The 20,363-nt window shown below is 44.8% G+C and overlaps 1 protein-coding gene across 1 annotated transcript in view; it reads left to right on the forward strand.

Moving 5' to 3' along the window:
• The first annotated feature begins 3,246 nt into the window (after window positions 1-3,246).
• GABRD (gamma-aminobutyric acid type A receptor subunit delta) overlaps window positions 3,247-20,363 on the forward strand; it is a 30,380-nt gene continuing 13,263 nt past the window's right edge. The window contains exon 1 of the mRNA XM_081016195.1: window positions 3,247-3,367. Coding sequence (XP_080872321.1) covers window positions 3,300-3,367 — 68 coding nt within the window. The 5' untranslated portion in view covers window positions 3,247-3,299. The remainder of the gene's footprint in view (window positions 3,368-20,363) is intronic.

Raw genomic sequence — 20,363 nt, forward strand, 5'->3', positions numbered from 1 at the left:
CCACAGCACCACCTACGTCCCTCTAGCCTACTGTACGAAGGTTAATTTACACCAGTTAGTCCTCCTGCTGTTGCCTCTGGCCCCCGCACCACTGGCATGTGGCCCCCAGAAGGTTGCATAGAAGCTAGCACAATCCTTGGTCTGGGGGGCAGGGAAGGTTCATTTGCATGTGTTGATCTTGCCACCCCTCAAAAAGAGCAACTGCATGTTCTCCTTGGTAAGCAGTACTCTTTAAATACCACCACCAATTTTCAGGAGCAAAAAACCCACAAACCTGTCTTGCTAGATAACTGCAGTTTCACAATGAAAAAGGCTTATCTGTGGTGGGTGGAGGTGGGGAGAAGGTCTGATCTTCTTCCTACAAATCTAATTCCATCTAGAAGAGGACTGAAGCTTTAATCCTGGCACATATCCACAGAATCATAAAACTGTAGTGTTGGAAGGGAACACAAGGGTCATCCAGCCCAACCCCTTCCAATGCAGCAAATCTTAGCTAAACAATCCCTGACAGATGGCCACCCAACATACCTCCAATGAGATGGGTTTTTGTGATTTGATGGTTGTATATTGTTCTCATTTCATTTCAATAACTTACAGTGAGTACTGCTTAATAAAACAAAATCTCTAAGCCAATGACAATTACAAGCTCACAAGCGAAAAGTCAGTACACAATATCAAAATGCAATTTTAAAAGATGGTAAAACAGCAAAACAATATGGAAATGCTGGAATTATGCATGTGGGCTGCTGCACTAACCTGAAGAAAAGTCATAGTGACCCACGACTCCGGCAAGTGACCGACAGCAGATGCAATGTGATTGACTTAATCTCTTGTACAGTGGTACCTCTGGTTATGTATTTAATTCATTAAGGAGGTCCGTACTTAACCTGAAACTGTTCTTAACCTGAAGCACCACTTTAGCTAATAGGGCCTCCTGCTGCTGCCGCGCCACCGGAGCACGATTTCTGTTCTCATCCTGAAGCAAAGTTCTTAACCTGAGGTACTATTTCTGGGTTAGCAGAGTCTGTAACCTGAAGCATATGTAACCTGAAGTGTATGTAACCCGAGGTACCACTGTACTTTTATTGCATATTTCCTTTGTATTCATGTGCTGTTCACTGGTCCACAAAGGAGAATATAAATAAAATGTCACGTAATTTAGCGGCATTTACTTTTGAGCATAGACAAATATGGGGTGGTGCTGTTCACTGTCTATTATAAAAGGAACACGGCCAGTTTAAAGGAGGGGCAGCAGAGAGCAAAGTGTGATGGGAAATGCAAAAAGTGGACACTTTAAATAGTTACACCCATACCTTAAATGACTGTGCAGAAGGGGAAATTTCAGCAGGTATAACTTTTATTTATTTATTGTTGCATGTATACCCCACCATTTTCTCCAAGGTGTTAAAGGTGGCATAGATGGTTCTCCCTCTCTCCATTTTATCCTCACCCTGTGACTCAGAGATCGTGACCGGCCTATGGTTATCCTGTGGGCTTCATTCATGGCAGAACGGGTATTTGAACCTTGGCCTCCCAAGTCTTAGTCAGATACTCTAAGGACTACAGCACTTGCCAGGCAAACTGCACCTACATCCCTCCAGAACATACAATCGTAGAGTTGGAAGCGAGAACCAGGGTCACCTAATAGTCCAACTTCCTGCAATGCAGGAATCTTTTGCCCAGCGTGGGGCTCAAACCCACAAGCCTGAGATTAAGAGCCTCCTGCTCTGCTGACTAATATTGGACTCCAACTCTCCTCCTAGGAAATTGCCTGATATGGAGACAGATCTTTTGGTTCACCTAGCTCAGCGTTGTCTCCTCTGACTGGCAGTGGCTGAGGCAGGGAATTTCCCCCACTCCAACTAAAGGTGGTCAGGGAGTGAACATGAGACATTTCGCATGCAGGGCAGGTGCTCTGATAACTAATCGGCTGTCCTTCCCTTAAGACCCAGGCAGACCACTGGTCCCCCTACCCCAGTATTGACTGCACTGACTGGCAGCAGCTGTCCAGGATTCCGGACAGGGAGTCTTTCCCACCCTGAACAGATATTGCTGGGCATTGGACATGGGAACTTCTACACCCAAAGCCGGTGCTTAACCACAGAGCAACAGCCCTTCCCCGATCACCAAGACAATTCTGCCTCTGGGCAATGCCCCCCCCCCCTTCCAGGATGATTTCTGAAACCTTGAGCTCAAACAAAGTTCTTTGTTCACACTCTCACCCCCTCCCCAAGATTGGGTGGCTGAGTTTATTCGGGCATTTTTGCACTGCTCTGCTTCTGTTACCCCCCACTAAAACAAAAAAAAAACCTCTGGAGCTGAAACTGACGGATGCGGGGGAGAAGAGCGTGCTTCTAACACCCACCCATCCCTCCTGAAACTGACAGCTTGTTTTTCCCGGGAAGAATAAAGGTAGGGGGTGGGGGAGAAAGAGAATTCGCCGTCTTTTCCCAAGACCCTCCTTCCCAATAATTCCTGCCATCCTCCTCTGCCTTCTCCCCAACCCCGCTTCGCTGTGCCTTGGGGACGGCCTGACTGCTCTTTTTATTTATTTATTTATATACATATAATCAAAATCTGGGCTCGAACTGAGCACGTGGAGAGGCGCTGAGCCCTCCTCCTCCTCCTCCTCCTCCAGCTGCTGCGCTCTCTCTGGTAATGCTCAAAATCTGTAATTTCGGAGAAGGTTTATTTTCGGCCACCAGCTTTGTACGGATCTGCTTTTTTATGTTTAAAGAAGAATAACGGGAGAAGGAGAATAATTTCGCCTTCTTGGAGAAGGGGAGGGAGGGAGGGAGGGAGAGAGAGAGAGCCATGTGGGGCAGGGGTGCCATTTTTAGGGCGCGCGTTGCCTTTGGCATCCAGGGAAGGCGCCCCTCTGAGCGGAGCGGGGCAAGGCAGGGCAGCCAGGTAGTGCCTGTCCCGGAGTAGCTCTCCATCCCTCTCTCGCTACCCCGGCTCCAACTCCGGGGCGATGGTGGGAGCTGCGCGGTCGCCTTGGCGGCCACTGAGCCACTTGGCGTGAGGAGGACTTGCTCTCTGCCAACTTCCTCCCTGGGCAGCAGAAGGACCAGTCTGTGGATGCTCTCGGGAGGATGACGACGTTACCCCATCGCAGGATGCGCCGCCGCCGCTGCTGCTGCTGCCCAGCCGGGATTTGCCAACTTCTCCTCGTCTGAACAGCGCTGGGGACCTATCTAAACACACACACACACACAGACACACAGACACACAGACACAGACACACAGACACACACACACACACACACACACACACACACACACGTATATAGGAAAAGATGGAATTTTTGACCTGGGTTTTGCCTTCCTTACTCCTGCTCTGCACCCAACAGCACACCTGCACCAGGTAAGAGGAGCAAGCGCACCGTGGCAAGCGACTCCCTTCTCTGGTTAGAATGGGGTTTGTTGCTTTATTATTTTAAAAAATAGGTATCTAAAGGCAGCGATCCCAGCTGGGAGGATGTTTGACTGAGCGCAGGGAAACTTCTCTCTGACGAAGGCTTTGGGCTGCAAGCCCCAGGCGCGCTTAACTCAAGAGGAAGGCGGCTGGAGCAGAGCGGGACTCACTCCCGAGGTAGGGTTGCCTAGTGGTTAGGCTGCACGCCCGCCATCCTAAGCGCCCTGGAGGCGCGATCCTGTGCGCGTCAGCCCGGAAGCCGAGCGTTGCAGAGGTCAGCGGATGGGTCTGAAGGATCTCCCAGCTTTACAGGGCAAAGTGGGGCTTGCTTCTGAGGACCCTAGTGCTGAGTATTAGGAGGCGGGTGGCGGGGGGTTTGTTTCTTTTAATGCAAGATCCAGCAAAATTGCAACTCATCCTGGGACAGGGATGCGGAGCAGCTGTGGCCCTACGGGTGTTTGCTGGACCCTGCCGGCCAGCAGCCAGCGTGACCAACAGTCAGCGGTGACCAACATGGGCAGGGGGCAATGACCTCCCCATCCTTGTCCTAGGGTGACCAAGAGAAAGGGCTGGACCACCGGCCTTCTTAGCTCTTAAATAGTTGTGTAAGGAGAGGGGGATCCTCTCCCCCGCATGCCTCCAGCCCCTGCGCTGAAAATGTCTTTTTTTCTGCGCAACTCTTAAAAAGTACAGGAGTTCCTTCTTCCTTTACTTCCGACCGTCGCTGGGCCTATCCCAAAGTAATCATGGGGGACCGAGGATTCGAGTTAATGTTAGCTCAGGAATCTCTCTTCCCCCTGCCTTGTGCCAGAGAGCTTTCCTATTACAGGCTGCCTCTGGGTATGTGCAGAGTGTTTATGAGATTTCGACGAGCTCGTGCACCATGCGAGCTGGGAAAGGAAAGTACACGGCGTACAACTCTCTCCCCCGACCCCCGTTAACAAAGGCTCGCAGCCCATCCTATGTAAGTTAAGTAGGAAAGTCGCACTGGGGTTAAAATGGGGGTTCCCTCCCAGTTGGAGGGGCTGGTTGGCTTGCATCACCCTGCCCTAGGGTGCGCTTGGCTGGGGGTATTATTTCCCCGTTTGCAAGAAAGCATTGCGCGCAGAAGTGAACTGTACGTCTGAAGTGTGCGCAATAAAGGACGGTAATAACGCACTCGGAGATAAACACAGATTGATGTACGTACACACCCCTCATCCCTTTTACCAACGAGGATGAGAACGAGGGGCTTGAAGAAGAAGAAAAAAAGAGAGAGAGAGAGAGAGAGAGAGGGGGAGAGAGAGAGAGAGAGAGAGACCAGACTTTGCTGAGAGTTCCCCCGCACTGGGAGGCGAGATTCGCACTCGGGAATTGCCGCTGCAGATCTGTCTGCAAGGCTTTGGAGTTTTGCCCTCAAACGGATGCCCCTCTTGGGTCTTCCCAAGGGCGGCGGATGAAGGTTGCACTGATCACTTGGCAGGGGAGAGGAGGAGGAGGTTTTCTGCGGTAGAAGAGAGAATCATCAAAATATGCCCTACTTGTTAGACAGGAGGGAACCGGGGATCTCCCTAGAGAGTTCATCCAAGGGGTTGGGTATCACTTTAAGGAGCTATGGACCAGAGCTTAAAATATATATTCATTTTCTTCCTAAATGTGGGTTGTGCCCTACTGAGAGTAGGCTCAGTGGGTTGTATGCAACTTTACTCCTGCTCAGGGAATGGCTAGACATAACTTTGTCCCATTCATTTCAGTGTGTCTACTCTGAGTAGGACTTAGTTGAATCCAACCCTTTGCTGAAAGCCGCCCCCCCCCCTGGCTCCCCCTTTCTGTTTCTCCATAGCTATCTGAAGTTGAGGTAGGAAACAGTCAGTGCATACTCAAAGACAGCCAGAGGTGATCAGATCACATAGGTAGACAGTCTGCCTTCCTCTGCCCTTTTCAAAAGGTGCAGTCCTATATGCAGTATTTCACTCTGAGTAAGTCTGGGGCTTGCTTCTGAGTAAACCTGTGCCAGATGGGACAAGGGAAGCAGTGTTACATTTACACTTCTAATAATAAACTAATGGTCCATATAGCAATTATTATAGTCACATTCAGTTGTGTCCTATATTAGTGCCACTTGGAGCTGATCCACTTAGGTCAATTAATTTCTATGGATCCCATCCTCATTTACATTTGACTACCCTGGGGAGGTGGGGGTGTTCTAGCAAATGTTTTTGCAAACTTAACTCCCTGGACCCTGGAGGCTGGGATATGTTTTGATGTAAACATGATAATAGCAATGGGGTTAATACTATTCTGTGGCGGGGGGTGGTGGCTTTTTAGATTGTAATGTGTATTACTTTGAAAAGTGCTAAGCCAGCTGTGTTTGGGGCTCTCAAAGTCTTCCTTCTGAGAGGAGGCCCTGGACTCTGCTCAAAAGTCCTTCCCTGGTGGTGCCAACTGCTAATAACAATTCTGTAGTGAAATCTGTCTACTATACAGGACTTGGGATCTATAACCCAATGGTGCACTTGGGGACCCATTTCTTAATTTTTAAAAATTGGTAGTATGTTGGTGGTACTGCTTTTGCAACCCACCTTAGGTCAGGCTGCGATCTGGTAGTGGGTCCTAACCCACCAATTCGAAACCAGTCCTTTAGACAACTAGAACCTCCAGCTAGGTGCAAGTTCCTTAAACAGGTTGTGCATTTTTAAATCTGAAAGCAGGGTATGTATATGCGATCAGTTGGATGTGTGTGGCAGTTCAGACTCTTGCTTGACCTCTGGGACAGGTTATGATGAGGAAGGCCAAAAGGTGTCGAGAAACAAAATGGACCCATTTATGGTGTGTCTGTCCATTAACTGCAGGCAGGTGTGCACATGGGCACACTGGATAGGTGAAAATCTCTCTTGTCTGCAATTGGAGGTGGCATTTCTTCAGATGCTGTTAACTAGGCAACAGCCATGGAGCTTTTCTGGATGTGGATATGGTAGGAGAAAGCAATTTGATAATGCAGTGGAAACTGAGATGGGGAGGGGGGTGTCAGCTCATAATGCAGTGGAAGATTCTTGTGGGGTGTTATTATATTACTAATCTACACCTAGGTCAATCTTGGTATTTCAGGGCTGACAAGATGGGCAGGGAAGAGTCCCCTGTGATATTTGTAATGTTTTCCTTCTTTGTTTTGTTTTATTTTTTGCAAGGAGAGAATATTGTTCTAAAAGGAGCATCAGAAATAAAAACAAGGAAGAGTTTTATTGATTCAGCATGTTTTGGATCCTTTTGAGCCATCTTCATGGAAATTCAGAGAACAGTGGTTCAAAATTCAGATAATAATAACAGTGATGGTCACCGACTTAGATGGCTTCTGGTTCGTCTTGGGGGTCCCTATCTGAAAATCTGTTTTCCCAAGTAATTTTTTGTTTTGTTTTGTTGACTGAAGCAGGAGAAGAACAGAAATGCAAATTGCTCTGGTTGCACAGATTTAAACCAGCCTATCAAGGTCAAAGTTGACAAACCCCAAAAGACAGCACAGAATGGCAGGCATATATGCAAATACTTGACATGGCAGCAGGAGATTTGGGAGAAGGATCAAGAAAATGGGTTGACTCCAACAAGGTTCTACTCACAGGAGTCCTATTTAAATTAACAGAACACTGTTAGTCATGTCCATTAACTTCAATGGATCTCCTCCAGGTAGGATTGGCACTGGATACAACTCAACAAGATTAAATACTGTCCACATTGTATGATGATAAATTGTATTCAAGTCATGTGTTGTTGTCCATCCCCCCCCCCCACTTAATATTAAATAAAAATAAAGGTCAGGCTTAGCCAACAGCCACCTTGCACAAGAGGGTATTGAGTTTTCTCTCTCTGCCCCCACCTCACAGCACAAGTTATGAACTGCTGGTTTAGGATGCCGGAGTGGATTACACTGGTAACACAATCACCCTCGCACAGGCGAGAAAGCTTTCATTTTTCAAAAAAGAGGGATGCACAGAGAGTGACAAAATGCACAGCTAACCCAGTGCTTTTTAATAGCTAGTGTTGAAGGGGGAATTTTAGTGAGAACCACTTCCCCCAGCCCACCACTGCGTGACAAGCTGCAGGAGCCAAGTTAGGATTTAGCAGTGCAATCCTCTCTGTCTGTACATCATTTAGGAGCATTTAGAAGTCCTGCTGAGTTCAAAGAGACTTACTCTTAGTGTAAGATTGAAGTCTTTAGATTTGGGATTTTGATTCCTGTTAACAAGGAGAAAACTTTAGGATGCTTTTATTAACCACAGTTAAATGCTACAGGGCTTTCCAAAGGGCGGAACATCTCTCCCCTCAAAGCTTTAAGGGTTGTGTGTATCCAACTAAGTCCTACTCGGAGAAGGCCCAGTGAAGCTAATAGACCTGTTAGTTATGTCTGTTAGGAGTAGCACTGGATGTCACCCTAAGCAGTTTGCAAAGCAGAAACCCTAAAATCACAAGGCTGGACTACAAATTGAGATTCCTGCATTTCAGGGTGTTGGACTAGATGGCCATTGTGGTCCCTTCCAACATTTCTATGATTCTATCAATCAAATGAAAACACATACTGGGTTGTAGCCAATTCTAGTCTTACTCAAGGCAGACCCAGTGAAGTTGATAGACATGACTAACTTGGGTCCATTAATATGAATGGGTCTACTCTGAGTAGGGCTTACTTAGATAACCCACTGCCAGCAAAAAAAAAAAAAAAAAAATCAAATAAAAATCCAGTATCAAACTGCTAAAGCAAAATACTGAACTGTCCAATCTAAAAATTAACAGTCCTGAAATGCCTGAACAAACTGTACCCAGGCAGGCATTGCCAGCCCAATTGTTCCAGAGGACAGGCTCTCAAAAAGCAATTTAAAAGTTCTAGTCAATATTCTTTGGTTATATTAAATAAGTGCTGCTCTGGGAAGATCATGAAATGACCATTCGTCTTTTGACAGCAGTTCATACTGTAGGAGGATATGTCAGGCATGGAAAAAGCCGTACTTTCCCAAAGTCTGGCTGCTTAACTCTGGCGTGCTCTGGTCCATGGCGTCATGAAGAGTCGGACACGACTAAACGACTAAACAACATACAGGCCAAACAAGCAGGGAAGGGAAGGGAAGGGAGACGATGGGATGATAACGCCATAAAACAAGTAGAGTTTTAAGTTATTGGAATTCAAGAATGCAGTGGATATATATTATTGTGGGAGAGATAAACATTGTGAATTTGGAGGTTTATTTTGTAGTGGGAACACCTTCTGATCTGATTGATTTGTTGAGCTTAATCAGTGCATCAAACAGAAGGATTTCGTTTAATTACATATCAGCAATGATATCGTTTATGACATATTACTTGAAATTAACAATAGGTTGTATCTGGTGCTAGTTATGTTATATTTAGAGCAGAACTACTGAAGTTAACAGATATGTCTAATTTGGGTCCATTGATTTCAGTGGGCCCACTCTGAACAGGACTCAATTAAATTCAAGCCTAAGTATCAATTATTGGTATCTCATTTATAGAATCATAGAATCGTGGAGTTGGAAGGGACCCAAGGGCCATCTAGTCCAACCCCTTGCAATGCAGGAATCTTTTGCCCAAAGTGAGGCTCAAACCCATGACCCTACGCTTAACAGTCTCATGCTCTAGCGACTGAGCTAGCCCAACAATTATGTACGTATTCAAAATAAATTCATGGCAAAATAAAATGTTATTGTAAACCTAAAGCACAGGTTGGGGCCAAGAACTTCATGCCAGGAGCCAAATGTAGCCCCCCCCCAGGCCTCTCCCTCTGGTCCTTGGTATTCTCCCTAGGCCATAGCCCTCACTGACCTGCCTTCACACACTCCTTGACTATATTTGCCGGGCCGGGACTCAGATAATGCTTCTTGATTTCCTAGATGGAAGGAAGAAATGTGTGAGCACGTGCAGAGAGAAGCCGATGGTGCAAAAGGAGCATTTAATCTGTTGCCCTACCCCACTTTGCCTGTGACCCCGCCCACCACTGGCATATGGCCCTCAGAACGTTTCTCAAAAAGCTAGGTAAGCTGGAAAGCTTTTCCTTCCCCAGCCGCACCTAAAGCTGTGCATAGCCCAGTACTTTCATCACTTTTGCCTCCCCTCTGAATCAGCTCAGGAACTTCACTCATCTCCTGAGACCCTTCCTGTGGGTGGAAATTCAGTTGCTGGGGGCAAGTAGGGACTTATTCATTGTGGAATGCTCTCCTCACTGAGATCCACCTGGTGTCTTCACTGACCTCCTTTTGCTTTCAGGTAGAAGCAGCAGTTTTCAATGGACTGCAGTGATGGTGTTTGCGGTCTGTTATGCTGCTGAAGCATTTAGGAGGATGGGGACACTTTTCATACCAAGATCACCTCTGCACCAGGGTTGGGTGAATCTGTCAATATCTCTCAGTTTCTCATTCTTCCCATCTTATTTTCCACATTTCTGCAGCAATCTGTGATTTTTTAATTTAAAAAAATCATGAAAACTCCTTACCCATTTTAGTGTAATCTTGTCCTAATAACCACATTTTTGTATGCAGTTATGATTTACTAATTTTTACAAGCAATCTCTCCATCAATGCATTGGACATTACTGTCATTAAATTTTTGCTTTAACGTTGTATGTATTTTTGGAAATATTGTTTGTGCATACACAAAATTCAGAGAAGTGTGAATTTCAACAAGCATATTTCAGTTCATGTATTCGTTTTAGAAATGTGAATTACCGTAGTTAGTTTCTAACTGGAATGCAAATGAAAGCAAATTTGTCGTCTCCCCCCCCCCATCCCTCTGGGGTTCTAGTAAACCACCTATACTCTGCTCTTGTGTGAATTAAAACAATAGTGACTTTCTCCTGGGAGATCAGGATGATAAGTAAAATATAGACCCATTCCCATATATTAGTTTCAGACGTCTCTCATTAAAATGCAAACAAAATTGAGTTTCTCCTCCACTCCTAATCTGTGCTATTATGCATTCCTGAAGACCCACTTTTGTTAGACGCCAAGAGAGTGTTTGTGTTGTTTCGCTTCAAGACAGTCTCGAACAAAACACACTTTGTCCCACTATGTGTTACCAACAGCAGTTGCAAAAATGTGCGAAGCAGCAAACAGTGCGGTGCATGGTGTGCTTTTTCACTGCTCTCCTCGTGTCTGCATTTGCCAACATGTGCACTTGAGATGCTTTGCATCCAACCGTCCACCCACTCACCTTCCTTAAGCTTCTGGAGACCCAGGGGGAGGGAACTGAACCTCAAAGAGTGGCAACGCTAGCAAATTGCACAAATTAAATTTTTGGAACAATCTCCCAAGTGGGGAAAAAAATATCAAGGACAGTGGTCTGTTGGGGACAGGTGTGGGAAAGAAGGGACACTCAGAGTAAAGTCTGCTTTTTTAACAGCAGTCTTATCTGCAGCCATGAGAAATTTAGGAAGTCGTCTTATACTAGGGTAGGCTATTGGTCCATCTAGCCCAGTATTCCTTTATTTATTGAATTTATAATCCACTATTCATCCTGAAGGAGCCCAGAGCAACAAACCAATCCACAATCTAAAAACAAAAAAAACATTATAAAGCAGTTAAAGCATTCTGTAAGCAATTAGAGTGAAAGAACCTTCTAAGAGCACTTACAGTTTAAAACATTACTCCATCCAGTGATCTCGAGGTTGCCAAGAACAGTATCCTTCAACCACAAATGCCTGGGTAAAAAGGAATGTTTTCACATTCCTCCTGAATGTTAATAATGGTGGAGACAGGTGCACCTCATTAGGGAGGGCATTCCACAAACAGAGAGCCACCACTGAAAAGACCTTGCTATGGGTAACTGCCATGGGCAGCACCTGGCTGCAGCACCACCAGCAAGGCCTCAGCTGCCAATCATTACATCCAAGATGATTGATACTGTCTACTCTTGACTAGCAGCTTTTCTCCAGAATTCAGGCAGAGATCTCTGCCACCCTCTGCTCCCTGTTTTATTTGTTTTAACTGGAGATGGTTTGCACCTGGGGTCTTCTTTGTGCAAATCATGTTCTTTATCATGGGATAGAGCCCATGTTCAGTTCTCAGAACAAACGTCAATCTGGGGAGGGGGGGACATTTCAGCAGTAAACTGGGTTTTCCCAGGAAAGGTGGTGAGGAACCCCCCCCCCCCAAAAAAAACCCCATGCTCAGACCTGTGCCTACAAATCATGGACCTGTGCGGGTGAGCCCTTAAAGGCAAATCTACCTAATTCACAATTTCTGAAACAATACACAAACCAAAATAGTCATCCTTCGAATCTCACACTTCTCCTAATTTTTCAATGCCTCTCTACAGTCTTGTAATGTGCAGAAAAATGTGTGCACTAGGGTAAAGAATGCAAAAAATGTATATACCAATGAAAGTACATTATACTAGGGGAAACTGCATTGCAAAAATGTGCAATTAGGCAAAATTGCAGACAAACGTGCACATTTCATTCTGAAATGCTGATGTATGAGAATATATATCTATTTATCCCAAAATGACGTGGAAATGTGGAGGACATGAAGACTGGGGAGAAACTGAGAAATTGAAACTGACAGATTTCCTGGGTGGATTGAACTTTTGTGGACTAGAGTCAGTGTCCTCAAGTGCAAACTCGTCTCAGGCATCTGGAAAAAGCTGGTGTGCCGTAAGAAATTTGTTAGTCCTTCAGGTGGTAGGACAGGCCAGTTTTTTGATCTGGCAAGCTTATTCATGCCAAATCTTCCTCCAAGCAGGAATTGCTTTTCCTCTTTTAATAGTACAGGAACACCATAACATTATGGTTAACATCGCAAAAAGAAAGAAAGAAAATAAATCCAATTAAAACTTTAAGCTCATGCTTTCCTTTTTAATGCTGTCTTAAAAGCCAGCTACCCAGCTGAGCTATGTAGAAAACGCAGCTTCAGTGTCCTATACAAATGCAGTCAAACTGCATTTATAGAATCCTTCACAGAAACCACATTTTCTGCAGTTTGTCAGATGTAAGCACTGTAGCCTGTAGAATCTGGGGAAAGATCTTTCAAACTTGGGCATTGTCCAGCTGAAAGCTAATAAACAAAAGGTGGCTTTGGAAAGCCACCTGCAGGGCAGAACTTCTGCTTATTCAACTGTTCTGTTGTTTCTGTATTTTCATATCTTTCATCTCAAAGCCACCCGAGAAATATTTATATTTGAAGGGCACATATGAATTCTTAAAATAACTAAATAATGAACAAATGCATTCTTTCTTTAAAATAATTTTTATTAAATTTTCAGTTTTACATCTTAAAATAAACATTAACATACTGTTAGATATCCAGTGACTTCCCTCCTCTTTCCTTGGTTCATTTTAGTTATCTTTCATTCCTGCATATTTTGCTATAACCATTTTAGCCAGTTCTCCACTTTTATATCACTCGAACATTACTTACACTGTTGATTTTACCTTAAGCTGCCAAGTGTTTTCAGCTGTGTACAGTTACAGTGGTACCTCAGGTTACATACGCTTCAGGTTATAGACTCCGCTAACCCAAAAATAGTACCTCAGGTTAAGAACTTTGCTTCAGGATGACAACAGAAATCGTGCTCTGGCAGTGCGGCAGCAGCAGGAGGCCCCATTAGCTAAAGTGGTGCTTCAGGTTAAGAACAGTTTCAGGTTAAGAACGGACCTCTGGAACGAATTAAGTACTTAACCCGAGATACCACTGTATTTTCCATATGCTCAGTAAATATTTTCCACTCTTCTTTGAATATATGTTCTTATTGCTCTCTTATTCTATATGTTAAACCTGCAAGCTTTGCATATTCTACCATCTTAAGTTGCCGGTCCTCTTTGCTGGGACCTCCCTCACTTTCCATTTTGAGGCTAACAAAACTCAGGTCGCCATTGTTGCATAAATAAATAAATTTTGTTGACGCTTAGGATTTCAGTCTGGATTATTCCCAACAAAAAGGACTCAGGTCATTTTGGGAAAGTTATTTTAAACATTTTTTTCAACTCATTTCCCAATATTCTTTTACCTTTTTACATGTCCACCACATATGAAAAAGATGTTCCCTTCATTTCTTTATATTTCCAAAACATATCTGATTCTGCTTTATACATCTTAGCCAACTCTGGGTCAAATACCATCTGTAAATTATTTTTATATCATTCTCTTTCAGTGAGTAATATGCAGTAAATTTCAAATCATTCTTCCAAAGTTTCCCCCAGAGGTTTAAATCTATGTTGTGTCCTGTATCTATTGCCCAGTGTGTCATTGAAGCTTTGACTAGCTTGTCTTTTGTTTCCCATTCTAATAAGAGGTTATACATCTTGGACAATAACTTATTCTTATTCTGTAATAATTGTCTTTCAAATTGTGAGCTTTGGTCCAGGGACCCATTTTTTAAATCTAATTTAAACATATCATGTAACTGATGATACTGTAACCAGTCGGAAACTTGGCTACTTACATCTTGCATTGGTTTCAGTCTGGGTTCCCTCCCTGTAAGGTCCAACAGTTCTCTATAGGTTGCCCACTGTCTATCCATATTAACTCTTTTAATTGTAATTGCTTAAATGGGGGATAGTCATAAAGGTGTTTTTCTTTCCAGCAAGTATTTATATTTCTCCCAAACTCTATACAAATTTGTTGTTGTTGTTTAGTCATGTCCGACTCTTCGTGACCCCCTGGACCAGAGCACGCCAGGCACTTCTGTCTTCCTCTGCCTCCTGCAGTTTGGTCAAACTCATGCTGGTAGCTTCGAGAACACTGTCCAACCATCTCGTCCTCTGACATTCCCTTCTCCTTGTGCCCTCCATCTTTCCCAACATCAGGGTCTTTTCCAGGAAGTCTTCTCTTCTCATGAGGTGGCCAAAGTATTGGAGCCTCAGCTTCAGGATCTGTCCTTCCAGTGAGCACTCAGGGCTGATTTCCTTAAGAATGGATAGGTTTGATCTTCTTGCAGTCCATGGGACTCTCAAGAGTCTCCTCCAGCACCATAATTCAAAAGCATCAATACTTCCTAATAATGTGGTCTGTAAAACTCTTATAAACTTTAGCTTTCCCATACCAAAGGCATGCCAGCCAAATTTTATATGATGGCCTTCCAAATGTCTGCATTTTCCAATACGATCCATTCCTTTAGTCAATGCAAGCAAGCTTCCCTGTAATACAGTTGAAAGTCTGACAGGGCAAAGCCTCTTTTTTTTACGTCTATCAGAATGAAACTAACAAGCACCCCAGTCCTGGCCATCCCACTTGTGTCTCTCTCGATTGCACTTGAATCTTGGTGCATGGGGTGGAGATGCACCTTGTGTATGGTGCACGTGCTTATAAATACACATGCACTGTATCCTGCAAATCCTTCTATTTCCAATGCTCCGGCTTAGAGGGTTAATTTCTGAGTAGTCGCTATGATAAATTACAGTATTTTCCCTAGTGTGTCTTTAAGCTAAAGAACCGACACCCTTTTTGCTTTTAACTCGACACAGGACAGGCTATTTTAGGGGGAAATTAATGCAGTGTTACCCACAGGGAATAAATGTGTAAGCGTTTGTGTGTGTGTATGACAATGAGGGCACTGCAAGACTCCAAGTGCACAAGGAATAAGACAGCCATGTGGGTCATTGGGGGAGGGAATGGAAAATGGAACAGAGGGATCTTTTATTTTTGTGTGACAAATTCACTTATCCTTTGTTTAGGTGGTGTGATACTGAGCATTCAGCCCTCTAAACTCCTCCAGCAAACCATGGTATTTCATTCTTTAATTAAAAATAGAAACATAATCTCTTATATTTTGTTTGTAGGAAGAATCTGTATTTTTTAAAAGAAGAATTGAAGCATGTCTATTTGCAGATAATTTGTCACGTACTTTGTGCAATCTTTTAACCTAAGAGAAGAAAAGCTTTTAAAATGTAGACGCTATATAGATCTAAAGAGTACACTATGTGGTGTTGCTTAAAGCTAGCAGGGAAAAGGAAATCTGGTGGGTTTTTTGTTCTTGTTTTTTTGCATGCTTGCAAGGTTGCTGTGAATTAAGCCTAATGCTTTTTCAATTACATTTCAAAATATAGAACATATTTACAGTGAGCATCACTTAGAGTCAGGAATGGCAGATGGAAAGGGTACGTGAATTGCTCTGGATTATCCCAGAGGCCAATGCAAGAGAGAATTCATGCGGTGACCCCAGTCTGACTGAGAGGCTGTCCTAAAGAGGTGTGCTTTTAATGGTGATGGAAATAGCACCAGGCCCTGCTTTGAGATGCTGACCTGTAGCAAACTGGTCCCAGGTAAGGAGAAGCAGGACGTTCTTCAGGATTTCCGAAGAGGCAGTAGCGTTAGTCTTCCACAGGAAAAGCAAGGGCCCAGTTCAGGCTATCCCATCTCACCTTAATGAATTGATGTGTCCTCTTCCTTAGGTGCTTTGCCCTTGCATTGCCTCTTCCCTCTTCCTTCTTAGCACACTCTGGTAAGCCAGGAAGCCTTCAATGAACCGTTGTTTTCAGGACTGTCTTAAGCATATGCAGCGTCGGGGTGCAAAGATCCGCCCGGCGCCCCCACCCCCAGTTTGCCCAGTCCCAGGTGTGCAGGAGGGCGGAGCCGGCCAGCAGCCTCAGCATCTTGCTGGCTCAGTCGGCTCCGAAATCGCGGTGCAGAGCCACCCGCAGAAGAGTCTGCTGCAGCACTCTGACCGACGGGCAGGCTCTTCCCTGGACTCAACTTTCAAGCCCTGGACTCTCGGCCTGGCGCCCCTGAGAGCCTGGCACCCGGGTGCCCCGCACCCCTGGTGCCTATGTGTAAGATGGCCCTGACTGTTTTTCCAGTTATATTTAAACAGGGAAACAATGGTTAGTTACACAGCATGGATGTCCTTTTAAAATGTGGCTCTTTTGGGGTGGGGAGTTGTTGGGTTGTTGTTTTTATTTTGTATACAGAGAGAGAGAGAGAGAGAGAGAGTAGTACCTTGGGTTACAGACGCTTCAGGTTACAGACGCTTCAGGTTACAGGCTCTGCTAACCCAGAAATACCACCCCGGGTTAAGAACTTTGCTTCAGGATGAGAACAGAAATCGTGCGGCGGCAGCGGGAGGCCCCATTAGCTAAAGTGGTGCTTCAGGTTAAGAACAGACCTCCAGAATGAATTAAGTTCTTAATCCGAGGTACCACTACAGTCATACCTCATGTTGCGTCCGCTTCGTGTTGCATCTTTTTGCGTTACATCCCACGGCAACCCAGAAGTACCGGAATGGGTTACTTCTGGGTTTTGCTGCTCACACCTGCGCAGAAGCGCTAAATTGCACTTCGCGCATGTGCAGAAGCACCAAATCATGCTGCGCGCCTGTACAGACGCGCTTCGAGTTGCGGGCATTTCACATTACAGACAGGCCTCTGGAACGAATCCCGTCCATAACAACACAAGGTACCACAGTATTGTGGTTTTTATGTTGATCTTTTCTGTGAACCACCCTGAGACCTCTGGTTATAGGGCGGTATATAAATCCAACAAATATTATAACAACAACAACAACAACAACAACAACAACAACAACAACAACAACATGGATCTGTTTTAAATTTGGTAACCATCATTTCAGGGTTTTGACATAATGGGAAATGATGATTAACCAAAACTTATGGAGTTAATTATGATTTCTCCAGAAAGGGATAGACACAAACACACTGACATCCAAACCAGGAGAAATACTCTTTCACCGTAATTATTATACATACCGAAACTGGCAGATTCTTCCATCCCTAGGTGGGGGGAGAGGTTCTCTCTATTTTGCAATGAGTGGGCATTTGCTGAACACAGCCTCACCCTGCTAAGATCTTCTGCTGAGCTACAAAAACATCTCCAATGAAGGCATGTGACATTTATAGGAACATGTAGCTGGGTGTGTCAAACTCTCTTAACGCCTCCCAAGAAATGCTAATTTTGTAGTCAATCCTTATCAGCCATTCCTCATCACCCAACATATTTATCAGCCCCCATTAAATGGTGCAGAGAAATAGAAGGAGCATTTTGGCTTACTGGGATCTTGTTTCACTAACTGACATAGTTCCCTGCCCGCCCCTACCAACAGAATAAATTATGTAGAGCAGAATAAATTTTGCAAGACAAAATTATGCAAATGAGCTTAATTTATAGAGATCTTAGGTTTTCTTATGGTATTGCTTTTGAGTTGCCTTGGCATAGATCTGTTTATTTGTGCTGTTATATTTTTTACTCGCGGCGAATGTGCATTCTTGCTACAAGGGCATCACATTGATACAGAATTCTTTCAGAAACCTAAACTAATGAGGATGTGGGTGCTAAGAACCTAGGCAGTGGCCTGAGGGAACACGGAGTGATGCTTTTTTGAAACCTACACACCTCAAGGAGCTAGTCTATCACATCTGCAAGCCACCCATGAGGTAAGGGGAGGCTACTGCCTCAGGCAACAGGATGCAGAGGCGCAGCAGATCCAGCCTCCAAGGAATGAATCTCTCCACAGTGAATACAACAAATGTGGAGGCCAGACCTGCTGCCTCCTTGGCATCCCCCACACAATGCCACCTCCACAGCGGCTCCTTGGCAAATAGGAGGTCTTGCTGGTCTCCTCCCATCCTTGTTCCTGATGTAGAGCTTCACTCACTCCTTTCCTGGTACGGAGATGTGCCATTTTGTAGTTTGCCTCAGGTGCCAAAATGTCTTGGGCCGGCCCTGCTGTATGGCAGTGGAAGTTCCAGGAAGGCATGGTCAGTTGAGAATTGTATCCATTCCTGATTAAAAAGTGGCATTGGGATTATTTGTGCTGATGAGTCATAATACAGTGGTACCTCAAGTTAAGTACTTAATTTGTTCCGGAGGTCCGTACTTAACCTGAAACTGTTCTTAACCTGAAGCACCACTTTAGCTAATGGGGCCTCCTGCTGCTGCTGCGCCGCCGGAGCACAATTTCTGTTCTCATCCTGAAGCAAAGTTCTTAACCTGAAGCACTATTTCTGGGTTAGCAGAGTCTGTAACCTGAAGCATATGTAACCTGAAGCGTATGTAACCCAAGGTACCACTGTACATTAAAAAACACACCAAACACCTGGGAACAGGTGGATGGGAAAACTTAAAAACATTAAAATTGGGGGATTTACATTTAAAATCTCTCTGGGTAAGGAAGTTAACCAGCTTTAGTTGATTCAGCAACTTTGTTCAATGCTTCGAGAGGAAAGGTGTGGTATAAGAAAAGGTTATTCATTTGTTTATTTTTTTTAAATGAGAGTTTGACAGCAGCACTTAATGAATGAAGGACAAAATGTTGCTCAGTCTCCAGCCTGCACCGCTAGAAAAACAGAGACCAATATTGACAGCAAATCCTTGAAGTAATTTGATGAAATTTCCCTCCCTGGTCCTACAGTTCCTAAGGAACCATTACTTTTTGTTAGTTAGATTGGTGGCTGTTCCGTCAGATGGTTAGGAGATGGTTTCCTGAAAGGTGGGAATCTCTCCCTGTTTTTAAATGAGATGCTCTACAGAGCTTGAGGAAAGATGCTCTCCCTTGTGAAAAGGAAGAGACAGGGTGGTGGTGGTGAGTGAGTGAAGAAACCATAGTTTGTGATGGAGAGGGATGCATGGGCATAGTCAAGGGGTGGCAGATGGGGGCAGCTTCCCCCTTGCCCCAGATCCACAAATATTATTGAAAAGCATTGAAAGTACTCAATTATCTGAGATTCTGCCCCCCGCCCTAGCAGAAGCCTGCCCCCTGCAATGTCCTATTTATGGGGTATATTTACTCATGATTTCCCAAGAAAAGCTCAACAGATGCCAGCCAGGCCAGGACGGCTCTCCTTTTATACCTTCTGGGCTTGATGAGGCAGGTGACCCTCACCTGTCCTGAGCCTGCGCCAGATGAGGAATCACACACCTCCTCCCAGAGCTAGCAAGCCCTACCTGGGCTGTGGGTCCTTGCTTGCCTTCCCACAGAACAGACAGCTGTAAGTTCTGGAATCCTGAGGTCAGAGATGGTGGTGGCCTGGCCAGGACAGCGGCTCAACAATCTTGGCTGCTCCCCCCCCAACAAAAAACCTGGCTACGTCCATGGAGGGATGTACATTGTTGTGAGATTTTAGGAGATCACTCTTCCCTTCCGAGAGCTACAGTTCTCGGCGTGGTTTAACAATCCATCCCTCATCCCAGAGATGTCTGGGAATGGTAGCACTGTGAGGGGAATAGAGGTCTCCTAACATCTCTCAGCACCTTTAACAAACTATAGTTCCCATGATTCTTTGGAGGAAGCCATGACTGTGTAAAGGGGTATTTTCTGGTATAAATGCATGGTGCAGATGGAGCCTCTGCCAGTCAGTGTAAACAGCACTGAGCGGGATGGACCAATGCTCTGACTTGCTGTAAAGCAGCTTCCCACGTTTCTAATTTCTCTTGTGCTGTCTCTCTCTATAAAAACCCACATTTTAACGAATGACACAGAGGTTAGTAACCAACAGGGCATGACTTGCTGAACCTTTGAATACAGGGGAAACATGTCAGAAAGAAATGCAAGGGTTGGATCTTGCTCTTCTTTCCCCTCTTTCCTCCCCCACCCCACCCCACATCCAGTGATGCCATTGCTAATGACAGCTCCTCACACGGTGGCTTTTATTAAACTCTGATGCGGTGACTGAATGCAGGGATGAATCACTCATCTTGGGATACATTTTCAGTTCAGACATGCAGTATGCACTTGCCAAAGGGAGTGGGAATACAGAAGCAGACGGCTTTGTTTGGCTTTTTTTCCTTGTTATTGTTCTTTTTAAAAAACACACAAAAGCATTGTTTCATATACAGTGGTACCTCTGGTTAAGAACTTAATTCGTTCCGGAGGTCCGTTCTTAACTTGAAACTGTTCTTAACCTGAGGTACCAGTTTAGCTAATGGGGCCTCTTGCTGCCATTGCGCCACCGCCACACAATTTCTGTTCTCATCCTGAGGTAAAGTTCTTAACCTGAGGTACTACTTCCAGGTTAGCG

The sequence above is a fragment of the Podarcis pityusensis genome (assembly GCF_964106645.2).
Source record: "Podarcis pityusensis genome assembly, chromosome: 8".
In the NCBI taxonomy this organism is placed as follows: domain Eukaryota; kingdom Metazoa; phylum Chordata; class Lepidosauria; order Squamata; family Lacertidae; genus Podarcis; species Podarcis pityusensis.